General features: G+C 50.3%; 1 protein-coding gene across 1 annotated transcript in view; it reads right to left on the reverse strand.

The window, feature by feature from the left end:
* Positions 1-13,342, reverse strand: part of MYO1F (myosin IF) — a 60,109-nt gene that overhangs the window by 23,340 nt on the left and 23,427 nt on the right. Inside the window, exons 5-13 of the mRNA XM_083421414.1 lie at positions 10,195-10,282; positions 9,538-9,627; positions 9,073-9,204; positions 7,879-8,013; positions 7,137-7,269; positions 5,149-5,345; positions 3,412-3,492; positions 1,765-1,851; positions 829-915 (exon numbers count right to left, since the gene is read on the reverse strand). Coding sequence (XP_083277540.1) covers positions 829-915; positions 1,765-1,851; positions 3,412-3,492; positions 5,149-5,345; positions 7,137-7,269; positions 7,879-8,013; positions 9,073-9,204; positions 9,538-9,627; positions 10,195-10,282 — 1,030 coding nt within the window. The remainder of the gene's footprint in view (positions 1-828; positions 916-1,764; positions 1,852-3,411; positions 3,493-5,148; positions 5,346-7,136; positions 7,270-7,878; positions 8,014-9,072; positions 9,205-9,537; positions 9,628-10,194; positions 10,283-13,342) is intronic.

Genomic DNA, 13,342 nt, shown 5'->3' on the forward strand with positions numbered 1-13,342 from the left:
TCCGCCTAACCTCCTTGTGTTTTGCCTGCTCTCTATGTTAGAATTCCTGCTCCATGATTGCAGTCGTGGGATTGCTGTCTATCACATGGCGGTGTATGTTTTGACTCCACAGTGTGGGAAGTAACGGAGACAGGATGTTTGTGTTCCTGTGTTCCGTGAAGCGGGACGATTGCGCTTTGTTCTTTTTCTCTTTGCTGTCTGATGCTAGAGAGAGAGGGAGCCATGTTGCAGTGCTCCGGGTGTGTTTATATGTAAAGTAGATTAGCCAAAATGCTGAGTTGCTGAGGTCTGTTACACAACTGCACAAACTCTGCGGATCTCTAAGTGTGCCGGTGTCTGTTGGCATCAGTCGCTGTGATGTTCGGGCTGACAAAAGCTTTTGAAGCTTCCGAACGATCGACCAGGAGGGAGGGAACATGCTAGTTGGGCATGTGTCTCTGCCAGGGTCCTACTCGAGTGTAGGCTGAACTTCTGACACTCTATGCACACATTTTGGGTCGCACCCAATTAAATTCTACTCAGAGCAGATGTGTTAAAACAAATGGAATTAAGGGACAAATGCCCTTAAGTCTGAATGGGCTTCCTCTGAGTACAGCTGTGTACACACCACCCATCGCAAGCCCATGAATGCCAAAGAACCACGGGAAATGTCGTTGGTTCAGGGTGCTGGGAATCATAGCTCTCTGAGGGGTGAACTACAGTTCCCAGGATTATTTTTTTGGAGGAAGTCATGTGATTTAAATGTACAGGGTATAGCAGTCTATGCTCAACCATTCCTTTACACTTTTTTATGTAAAAGGGGACTTTTTTGGGGAGGGGCTCTCTTACCAGCTTGTTTTCGATGAGGTCACACACCACTTTGTTGTTGAAATATTCAATTGGGGTCCATTTGATCCCTTCCTGCACATACTCTTCCTAAGGCAAAGAGAACGAGCTGGAAATGCGAGGTTTTTTATTTTTAAAGAAACCATAATATATCAAGAATTGAGGAGTTAACTCTTGATGTCACCATGATTGATGTATGGGGTGGGCACACTTGTTGATTTTGTTTTTAGAAAACCCCCTCTTTTCACCTTGAAAGGGGATGGGGGAGGAAACCCTTTCCAAACTCCGACTTTTTTGCTTCTTACTATATAATACAGTTGTAAGGCTGTCATCACTCTGCAGTTGATGGCTGCAGTAGCTCCAGCATTACAGCAGAATATTGGGCAGGCAAGCCAGCAGGGTATGTTTATGCATTTCATTTAGACTCTGCATTTCTATATTAAAATACATTCAAGGTGGCATGCATAGATATCAACAACAAACCGGTTAAAGGCGTTTAAATGTTTAATGACTTGTCTATTGCAGGTGGGAAGAGCCAGAAGAAAATGCAAGGGAAGAGTAAAGGTAAAGGGACCCCTGACCGTTAGGTCCAGTCGTGGCCGACTCTGGGGTTGCGGCGCTCATCTCGCTTTATTGGCTGAGGGAGCCGGCATACAGCTTCCGGGTCATGTGGCCAGCATGACTAAGCCGCTTCTGGCGAACCAGAGCAGCGCACGGAAACGCTGTTTACCTTCCCGCCGGAGCGGTACCTATTTATCTACTTGCACTTTGACGTGCTTTCGAACTGCTAGGTTGGCAGGAGCAGGGACTGAGCAACGAGAGCTCACCCCGTTGCGGGGATTCGAACTGCCGACCTTCTGATCGGCAAGTCCTAGGCTCTGTGTATAAAGTGGTCTGGAGCGTTGCATTCGCCCTTCTGAACCCTGGCGTAGACCTCACCTGCTCTGCTTTCAGGGTCAGCTCAATGAAGATCTGCTGCAGCTTTTCATTCACAAAGTTGATGCAGAATTGCTCGAAGCCATTTCTCTGATGGGAGGAGATAGATTAAAAGGCATTACTCCTCTCGCCCTGACCTAGCCACTGTGATCCACGCGACGGTCACCTCCAGACTGGATTATTGTAACTCGCTCTACGTGGGGCTGCCCTTGAGACTGACTCAGAAACTCCAGCGGGTGCAGAATGCCGTGGCGAGGCTCCTTACGGGGTTCTTGCCGCAGGATCACATTCACCCAGTGCTATACCAGCTGCACTGGCTCACGGTGGGGTACAGGATCAGGTTTAAGGTGCTGGTTTTAACCTTTAAAGCCCTATACAGCCTAGGACCCTTGTACCTACGGGACCGCCTCTCCTGGTATGTCCCACAGAGGACCCTACAATCTTCAAACAAAAACATCTTGGAGGTCCCGGGCCACAGGGAGGTTAGGCTGGCCTCAACTAGAGCCAGGGCTTTTTCGGCTGTGGCCCCGATTTGGTGGAACGCTCTGTCCCAAGAGACCAGGGCCCTGCGGGACTTGACATCTTTACGCAGGGCCTGCAAGACGGAGCTGTTCCACCAGGCCTTTGGCCAAGGCAGAATCTGATCCCCTCCTTTGGCAATCTTTACAAAACTTTAGTTTATGGTTGCCATTAATTTGATTTGAATTGATTTTAAAATGAATTGATTTTAGAATGCTGTGTTACTTTTATTGTTGTTAGCCGCTCTGAGCCCTGCTTTGGCTCGGGAGGGCAGGATATAAATTATTATTATTATTATTATTATTATTATTATTTATTAATATCACAGGGAACAGAGACATGCCCAGTTCAGGTCGCAAACTGTGGCCCAGTTCAGCGTATTGTGGTTTCTGGAGACGGCAAGAGAATTAAACCCCCGCAACTATAATAATAATAATAATAATAATAATAATAATAATAATAATAATAATAGTAATATCTTTATTGTCATTGCCCCCTTCGGGGACAACGAAATTACTTGGCTGCTCCATAAAAACACTAATTAAACAATATGGTAAAATACAGCAAGGGAGATTAGATGACTTTCAAAGTCCGGGCTTCCCATTCAGGGCCGAGATCGCTCTGGAGAAGAAGCTGTTCTTAAGACGGCTCGTTCTTGTCTTCATCGTCCTGTATCTCCGTCCCGACGGCAAGAGCTCGAAGAGACAATGACCAGGATGCGATGGATCTTTTACTATGTCCAGTGCCTTCCTATGGCACCTTGTGGCATAAATCTGCTCTAAGGTGGAGAGTGGGCAGCCAACAATGCCCTCTGGGGTCATTCTAAACCTGGGGTGGTTTTTCAAAGTGAGATCCGTGTTCCCCTTGGGCGAAGCTTCCGGGGGCCACTTGGCAGTAGTGGGCGGGGCCAGAGGTCAAAGTGGGCGGGGCAGTGCATGCAAATGTCACTCCTGCACCGCCCTCCCACAGAGACACCCCTCTTGACCCTTCACCCCAGCAAGCGAGAGGCATTATCAGAGTTCAAGGACCCGTTTCCAGCCGCGTGAAAAGGCGCAAGGAGGTGTGGAGCAGGGCCTTGAGAGGGGGTGCGGCTTGGGGGAGAGGGGGGGTGCTCTGAACAGAGACACCTACCTGGAATATTTCAAACCCATAAATGTCCAGAACGCCAACGCTGTACTCTTCGTGCGGCTTCTGAATGGCTCTGTTGATGGACTTGAGGCAAAGGAGAGAGGAGGATTGGTTACCATCCAAACATGGCGGAAGGATGACAAGAAGGTTGCATAAATGCAGAGCGGACAACCGAGGAACCGGCAGCAAAGCAGGCTGCCATCTTGCCCAACCCGCTAATCCTAAAGGCAAAGGGTTGCTTCCAGCTAAGTTAACCCGCTAATCCTAAAGGCAAAGGGTTGCTTCCAGCTTAGTTCCACTCAGAGTAAGCCCATTGGACTTCATGTGCCCAAGTAAACCCTTTCCATGGATTTCAAGGGGTCTCGTGTAGGACCAATGGTGGATCCTGCCGAATAGTCCCCCCCACCCCTCTATTTCAAAGAACCATAGAGCTGGAAGCGACGAGCAGGCGACTCTCGTCTTTCTGTGTTCGGTTTTTAAAGGATCATAGAGCTGGAAGGAAGAAATGGGCCGCCATCTTGTTCCAACACTCTCAGGCTATTCCTCCCTTCCATATTTGGTGTTCAAAGAACCACAGAGTTGGAAGCAAGAAACAGGCTGCTCTCCCAACAAGTCTCATCCTTCCATTAATGATTTTGAAGGAACCATAGAACTGGAAATGATGAATGGCTCACTCTCACACTTCCATATTTGCTTTCCAAGGTACCATAGAGTCAGAAGAGCAGTCTCACCCTTCTATATTTGATTATGACAGCTAATGGATTGAGGTTGAATCCTGACAAGATGTACTGTTCTTGGGGGACAGGGGGCGGTCTGATGTGGAGGACTCCCTGGTCCTGCATGGGGTCACTGTGCCCCTGAAGGACCAGGTGTGCAGCCTGGGGGTCATTCTGGACTCACAGCTGTCCATGGAGGTGCAGGTCAATTCTCTGTCCAGGGCAGCTGTCTACCAGCTCCATCTGGTACGCAGGATGAGACCCTCCCTGGCCATGGAATGCCTTGCCAGAGTGGTGCATGCTCTGGTTATCTCCCGCTTGGACTACTGCAATGCGCTCTACGTGGGGCTACCTTTGAAGGTGACCCGGAAACTACAACTAATCCAGAATGCGGCAGCTATACTGGTGACTGGGAGCGGCCGCTGAGACCACATAACACCGGTCTTGAAAGACCTACACTGGCTCCTAGTACGTTTCCGAGCACAATTCAAAGTGTTGCTGCTGATCTTTAAAGCCCTAAGCGGCCTTGGCCCAGTAGAACCCCCTCGTTCTGCCCAGACACTGAGGTCCAGCTCTGATGGCCTTCTGGCGGTTCCCTCGCTGCGAGAAGTGAGGTTACAGGGAACCAGGCAGAGGGCCTTCTCAGTGGTGGCACCCTCCCACCAGATGTCAAAGAGAAGAACAACTACCTGACATTTAGAAGACATCTGAAGGCAGCCGTGTTCAGGGAAGTTTTTAATGTGTGACATTATAATGTATTTTTAACCTTTGTTGGAAGCCGCCCAGAGTGGCTGGGGAAACTCAGCCAGATGCGCGGGGTACAAGTAATAAATTATTATTATTATTATTATTATTATTATTGAAAGAACCATCGAGTTGGAAGCTATGAAGGGGCTGCCATCTTGTCCCAACACTTTTGGGATCCAAAGAACCACAGAGTTGGAAGCGATAGACAAGACTCCCTGTTGCCCCAGTGGCCCCAGCCTCCCCTAACACCCTGGACCAGGATGAGGCCAGTCCTCACCTCCACAAGGAAGTCAAAGACTCGGGAGTACAGCCCCTTGGCCAGGGCGTCGCGGGTGTAGGACGCTTGCTCGACATTGAGGGTCACGTTGATCGACTCCTTCCGGTCCCCCCACTTGCTGTCCATTTTCCGGCTGGTCAGCTTGTCGTTGAGCCGGTTCTTGTCGATCCCCAGGAGGTAGGCAGGAAAGGCCAGCACTGGGGTTGGGAGGGAGAGGCAGTTGAGCATCTCTAGAGAGGCCTGTGGAACTCACGACCACTGCATAACCCTGAATTTCAGGGCTAGGGAATGATCTTCACAACAAGCTTGTAGGGTAGTTCGGTTCGCACACCCTTGCTGGGCCACAAAGGTTGCCTGACGAACTTGGGGTAAGTTGCCATCTTCCCTCAGCCTAACCCATGGGTAGGCAAACTAAAACCTGCGGGCCAGATCAGGCCCAATTGCCTTCTGGATCTGGCCCGCGGACGGTCCGGGAATCGCTGTGCGTTCTTTCCCTCTCCCTCCGTCTCCCTCCCATGGCAGCGCTGATGGCACCTCCTCCCTCCCTCCTCCCGGCTTCTCCCTGCCCTGCCTAGAGGAGGAAGGGGCTGGGCTTTAATGGTGCCAGCAGCAGCGCTTGAGCCATTTTAAGCAGCCCCTGCCGTTCGCAAGACACAGGTAAGCAGCCACCGGGGCTCGTGGGACACTCCCAGATTTACAGAAGCCGTCCCGGTTCCTGATTGTTACTGGAATTAAAATTCCAGTTATGTCTTTTTTTAAAAAAATAATAATATTTATTAGAAGTTTAATAGTTACAGGAAAAAAAAACAAAAGAGAGAAAGACACAATAAAGAATTTAACAAACAAGACATCAAAAATAAAAAGGAAAACAAAAAAACAATACATCAAAACAACTAGAAAAACAAAAACATTTAAAAACACACCCCATATTTCCATATCTTTACCTTTCATTTACTTGTTTCATCGACCTCCTCACACCTCCCTTTTTTGTATTCTAGTTCAATTCGCTATTTCAGCAAATCCTTTCCATCTTTCTCAATTTTTTGTTCTATAATTTATCTTAACACGATCTAACTTTAAATTTTCCACTTCGGCCCATTAACAATCAGTTTTTGCTTAATTCTTTATAACATTTCTGCTAAAACCATATAACTTCATTCCAGCATTCTTCTAACATTCATTAATTTTGCAGTATTTCTGTAAATATACTCTGAATTTTTTCCAATCTTCTTCCACCGACTTAAAATTCCAGTTATGTCTTAAGGATGCCTCATATCTATGATTAAAGGGGGGAGGGAATGAAGGTTTTATGGTCTTTGGGGGGGGGGAGGGTCATACTATTGTATATTTTGCTCTAAGACATGGATAGGCAAACTAAAGCCCAGGGGCCGGATCCGGCCCACTCATCTTCTAAATCCGGCCTGCGGGCGGTCTGGGAATCAGTGTGTTTTTACATGAGCAGAATGTGTCCTTTTATTTAAAATGCATCTCTGGGTTATTTGTGGGGCATAGGAATTCGTTCATTGTTTTTCCCCAAAATATAGTCCGGCCCCCAACAAGGACTGACGGACAGTGGACCGGCCCCCTGCTGAAAAAGTTTGCTGACCCCTGCTATCCTAATCTTCTTCTATCCATGGTAATCATTAATCAATTTTAAAACATTTATCTCCGATACCTCCGATACCACTTTGCATGAAACAAAACACATCCTGCTAGGGCTATTTTATTACACACACACACACACACACACCCTACTCTCCAGCTGTGAAGCAGGGCTGGTGAGGGGCGTGGTTTAGATATGAGGGGCGTGGCCACGGAGTCCCGAAAGGCCATGTTATCTCCCCCTCTGGGCCTGAGGTTCCGCAGGCCTTTTGCACCGCTTCATTTGGAGCAATTATTTCATAGGGTCATAGAACTGTGGCATTGGAGGGGACCCCAAGGGCCATCTAGTCCAGCCCCCCTGCAATGCAGGTTGGCAAGCAACTCACAATCTGGGCTCTCCACCTGGGCGTAGTTGCCCTGCTCCTGGAATCCAATGTTGCCGAGGTGAAGGATGCCGGCTGTGATCTGTAGGATGAGCTGTTTGTCTTGGCCAGAGATGCCGATGACGTCCATGGCGTTCTGGGGTGGTGTGGGGAAGCCCAGGAAAGAGAGAGAGAGAGAGAGAGAGAGAGAGAGAGAGAGAGAGAGAGGAAGTCCATGTTATAGCTGACTGCGAATAACAGCCAGTGGTTAAAAAGGTAAAGGGACCCCTGACCATTAGGTCCAGTCGTGGCCGACTCTGGGGTTGTGGCGCTCATCTCACTTTATTGGCCGAGGGAGCCGGCGTACAGCTTCTGGGTTGTGGCCAGCATGACTAAGCCGCTTCTGGCGAACCAGAGCAGCGCACGGAAACGCCGTTTACCTTCCCGCCGGAGCGGTACCTATTTATCTACTTGCACTTTGAAGTGCTTTCGAACTGCTAGGTTGGCAGGAGCAGGGACCGAGCAACGGGAGCTCACTCCGTCGCGGGGATTCGAACCGCCGACGTTCTGATCGGCAAGTCCTAGGCTCTGCGGTTTAACCCACAGCGCCACCCGCATCCCCAACAGCCAGTGGTTGCTGGTGCCCATCGGAGCTGATAGAGAGGCAGGGAGCGCATATAAGGGTGTTACAGATTTGGGAACGTGGAAATTAATAAATGGCAGGGTTTTGATGATTCGGGATGCGAAGGGAAAAATATGACCACACCATTGTCTCGTGGAATTCGCTCCGGTCGTCCGTTCCGTCCACTTTGTACGTTTCTGACTGGGACAGGTAGTAGTAGTAATCTGGGCTCATGATCCCCAAATTGTGCTTCTGGTCTTGGGAGGCTCCCTCGATGAGCTGAAAAACGAGACACGTGGGGGAGAAAAAATATGCAACTCAGACACAGATGGCAGGACTACCGAAGATTTCTGCGGTGAGAGAATGTATGGAAGAGGCAATTTTCTTTCTGCATGGACTGGCAGCAGGGATGGTATAATCCTCAAGGTTTGGAAGTTGCACTTTTAACAGATCTTGGGCATGGAAAAGTGCTTGACCATGCCTACTTCTGGCCGGGCAGTCAGTGCATAGTGGTGCATGTCGTGAGCTCATCCCTGTGTCTCCTTGCACAAGAACCTTTCTTTAATTTCTCACTAGTTACAGGTAGGTAGCCGTGTTGGTCTGCCGTAGTCGAAACAAAAGAAAAAAATTCCTTCCAGTAGCACCTTAAAAAGGTAAAGGTACCCCTGCCCGTATGGGCCAGTCTTGACAGACTCTAGGGATGTGCGCCCATCTCACTTAAGAGGCCGGGGGCCAGCGCGACCCGGAGACACTTCCGGGTCACGTGGCCAGTGTGACAAAGCCGCATCTGGCGAGCCAGCACAGCACACAGAAACGCCGTTTACCTTCCTGCCAGTAAGCGGTCCCTATTTATCTACTTGCACCCGGAGGTGCTTTCGAACTGCTAGGTTGGCAGGCGCTGGGACTGAGCAACGGGAGCGCACCCCGTCGCGGGGATTCGAACCGCTGACCTTTCGATCGGCAAGCCCTAGGCTCTGAGGCGCCACCCACAGCGCCACCCGTGTCCCCCTTAGAGACCAACTAAGTTTGTTATTGGTATGAGCTTTCCTGTGGTATCTGAAGAAGTGTGCATGAACACAAAAGCTCATACCAATAACAAACTTAGTTGGTCTCTAAGGTGCTACTGGAAGGAATTTTTTTATTTAATTTCTTACCTTACAATAAAATTGCAAGGCTGTCACCACGCTGTACTTCACCTAGCCACCAGTAGGTGGCCATGGCCACTCCAGCATGGTTGCAGAACAGCAGGCGAGCAAGCAGCAATGCATTAGATGTGTTTCTCAGGCAGATGCCCATCTAGACACTTAACTGACCCAGCCCTGCTTCGTCAGCTCCTACCTGGTAATAGATATGGAAGTTTCTCTCGCTTTCGTTCTGGCTCACCACACGGGATTTTTCCAGCAGGAAGTTGGAGATCTTCCCTCCATCGGGCTCCCCTCCACGACTGAACTGGATCTCAAAGTACTTCCCCTGGCAGGGCGAGACGGAGACACAGGCTCGTGCTGAATGTTCGCCCTACTCAGAGTAGCCCCACTGAAACCAATGGGCATGAGTCACCAAGGCCCATTTGTTTCAAGTGCTCTCTGAGTAGAACTTAGCAGGAGGCAACCCACAGCAGGTCATTTTGCAAATCCGGTTTTTCAGTGTAGGAATCTCAACTAAAAAAAAACCCCCAGCATGTATTTTGGCTGCGTTTGGTCCCCTGCCTTGAGGTCCGCCATCCTGCCCTATTTTCAGCAGCAGCAACCAAAACTGTAGGCTCCAAGTCTTCGCTCCCCAAACAACGACCCCACAGAGACTTACGAATCGACTGGAGTTGTTGTTCCGGACAGTCTTGGCATTGCCAAACGCTTCCAGCAGCGGGTTGGACTGGAGGATGATATCTTTAACATGCTGGAAGGAAGACAAACCAACATCAGTGGAACTGAGCATGAGAGAGCAAGGCAAAATGGAACTGAGATGCCCTAAACCCTCACAGCATTCCTGAATCTAGTTTTCCCCTCCTTTTACAGAGTAAATAACTCCGAATTCAACCCAGGATCCTGAGCTGCAGAACCCCCAACCTGACCTGTACCAATTCAGGGGCAAGGCAAATGTTCAGTTCAGGTTTTTTTATTTATTTGTGTTTCATTAGCCTTGCCGGCTGGTGAGCAGAGGGTTCGATCCTGCAGGGCACCGCATCCCCAGTAGCTTCCCTGCAGGGAGCACATCAGCGAAGGAAGACCTGGCAGCCCCTCTGACCCATCTAAGAGCCCCAGATTGCTCCGGAGACGGCCGGACTTGAGCAGGGGCGATCGAAGGCTGCTTTGAACCTGACTCAACACACAGCCAGATCCTAAATCGGCCCAAATCATCTAGCCAGATGTGGAGCCCAGACCTAGCCCATGGGACAGGAAGCAAGACTTCAGAACTGAAACAAAACACAGACTTGGGATAGGGTCAAAGGGCGAAATGACCTACCTGCACCTTTTCGCCACCTCCGGAAACTTTGGAAATGTACCCCATGATGTACTTAGCGGCCACCGTCTTCCCTGCACCACTTTCGCCGCTGAAACACACATGTCAAAATGTCAGAAGCTGCCTTGTATACAGAGTCAGACCAACATGGCCTACCTAGTTCAGCATTGTCGACTGCCGTCTGTCTCGAGAGACAAGTGTGCTTTGGGGGTGAAGTCAAACCGCTGCGTGAGGGGCACAGAAATGACCTCCCAAGCCTGGTCAGTGCGTCTGGAGGTCCTGGGCTGCCCAGAGGGCAAGACCCGCCTTTCAGCCCTGCTGGCGTCCAAAGGAAAGCAGAACAAGACCTTTGGCACCATCTTGGCTGCAGGAGTTGCTGGAAGGAGGCATGCAAGGCGCCATCCAACCGCCAGGGCCGTCTTACCCATAGAGGCTAGTGGCGCGGGGCGCCAGGGCACCAGGTTCTGGAGGGCGCCAGGGAAGAGGCGGAGGCTGGAGGTGGCACCTCCTGGCATCAGCTCGCCGCCCTTGCCCACCTCTGCCATGCCGCGCTGAAGCAGCGCCGCGCCCGGAGCCGTGCCATGGCTACCGCGGCACAAAGCGGTCAGCTGAGCTGGGAGGTGCCGCATCCAGCCTCCGCCTCTTCCCTGCCGGAGGAGCTGCCCTCCAGCTGCTGCCCACATCCTCCAGCCCCACTGGCAGCCCCATCCTCCCTAAAAAATTCTGGGAAACATAGGGAGCTTTGCACCACGGCGCCGGATATGCTTAGGACGGCCCTGCCCACCTTAGGGACTTCACTCTGGATTTGTGTAGTGTTTACTCCTGAACCATTTCGACTCCCAAATATATCCCGTAAGGCAGCAGAGATTTGAGATCCCCGTTTTCCTTCTCCTAGATAGGAGACACGCCCCACCAGTCCCTCACTGCTGAAATAAAAAAATTAAGGTCTTTTATATATAATAAATGTTCATAAATGTACCAAGCAAACACGTACATAAATATATAAACCACATGTCTGGAGCAGCACCGGAGGACCGCCCTGAAACCCTTTTCACTCCCAAACTGACCAAATGTTTTCTCTGCAAGGAGGTGGGGGAACCTCCCCATTGTCTTTTGTTCACAAATCCTGTCTTAAGGGTATTTCTGTGTTTGAATAGGGTGAGCCCGTGACCTGGCTCAGGAACTGAGCATTTATCATTGCAAAAGACTGGCCAGGCTCCCCAGGGTATCCAATCAAGTGAGCATTAACAGGTAACCTGCCAGACAGGAGGTAAACTAAGCACTCAGATTTCTGTTGTAGACCACCCTTTCTGTGATGTAGGTATGATGTATCTGGGGGTTGCCTTGGACTCCGAGGCGGGCAATTTAAAATGTCTATATAAGAGCGGGCACACCTTTGTTCGGGGTCCTCCTCTTTTCCTGCATGTGAAGGGAGCACCCTGTTGCAACAGTTCAATAAAGACCAGGCTTATGAGCTGCTTTGCTTCTCAATATTCTCTGGTTGGCCTCTGTTATTTTCTCCAACCGATGGAGAACCTGGAAAGGACTCTAGAAGGGCTCTTGTGTCCCCCATAAGGGAATAAGAGCAGATTTTCGTTTATTACACTTCCCTCTACAGCATGGGCGGAAACCGCCCTCTTGACCATGGGGCCCAGTCTTGGTCTCGTCCACTTTGTCCGCCCGGAGTCTGTCTTTACCTGGAGGGGAAGCCCCTAACTTGCTGAGGGTTTGAGACCCACTGGCTCCCCTCAAAGCCCAGGGTTTGGGAAAGCACCAAAGTTAAGGTGACCCCAGTGTTATGCATTGAAGTTCTCACCCTGCCCACCAGGAGTATTGTGTATGTAGTTTTCACTCAGGTCCACGTCAGTTATTTTAGGTGGGAAACCCTGGGTTGTTGTTGCTACAATGTTGACAGCCGGCTGCCTATAAAAGCAGGCCGGCTGAGCTGTTTGCTGTTCAGTTCAGTGACAGCTTACAAATAAAGAGCTGCTTTGGAGAAATCGCTGTGTCGTCTGCCATGTCTACCCACTATTCAACACTGGCGACGAGGATGGGATCGGTAGACATCAGAGCACAGCCAGATGCGGCCATCCTCTGAACTGAGCTGAATCACGGAGCTGAAACTGAGTGAAATCACGGAGCAGAACCAATTCAGAGCTGACCGTTCTGGCTAGAGCACGGTGTACCATCCATTGCCTCCACGTCGGCATCGGAATCATGGCTTCACTTGTGCCTCTACCGCCGTTTGCGCCAGCCTCTGAATCATGGGACTCCTACCTCACTCGGTTCGACTGCTACCTCCAAGCAAATAAGCTGACAAGAGGGTCTGTAGAGCAGAAGCGGGGCCTCTCCTCAGCGTTTGTGGCCCCGAAGTGTTTGCGATGGCCCAAGCATTGGTTGCACCTCTAGCAGTCCAGGCAGCACCTTGGGACACGATTCAAGAGAAGCTCCGCAACCACTACGCACCAAAGCTGTCCAAGATTGCTGCCCGCCATTTGTTCTACCACCGGAACCAGGCAGAGGGGGAGTCAATCAACAACTACACCGCCGCCCTCCGACAGGCTGCAATGCACTGCGAGTTCCGAGACTTAGACAATGCCCTGATGGATCGAATCGTCTGCGGGGTCCAAGACATCCGTCTGCAACGGCATCTCCTCGCCAAGCCAGACCTCATGCTGCAGAAAGCCACTGAGGAGGCCATGGCCTCAGAAGCTGCTGAACGCTCCGCCCAGGAAATCCACAAGGCCAGTAGATCGTATTTAAAGGACTATTTTGTTGGACATAACTGTAGATATCAGGTCCACATCAGTTACTTTAGGTGGGAAACCCTGGGTTGTTGTTGCTACAATGTTGACAGCCGGCTGCCTATAAAAGCAGGCCGGCTGAGCTGTTTGCTGTTCAGTTCTGTTCCAGCTTACAAATAAAGAGCTGCTTTGGAGAAATTGCTGTGTCGTCTGCTATGTCTACCCACTATTCAACACCCAGGATGCCCTCTTTGGTTATTATGGGAAGCACCCCTTTGCCCCATGAAACTTGGCTTGCAATGCAAACCTTCTGCTAGAACGCCACAGACTTCAATGGGGAAGTTGCTCAACATTTTGCAACAAATCTGTTGCAATGATCTCATCAGGGGAAAAACAAACAAAACCCC

The sequence above is a fragment of the Podarcis tiliguerta genome (assembly GCF_965153285.1).
Source record: "Podarcis tiliguerta genome assembly, chromosome: 18".
NCBI classification, from domain to species: domain Eukaryota; kingdom Metazoa; phylum Chordata; class Lepidosauria; order Squamata; family Lacertidae; genus Podarcis; species Podarcis tiliguerta.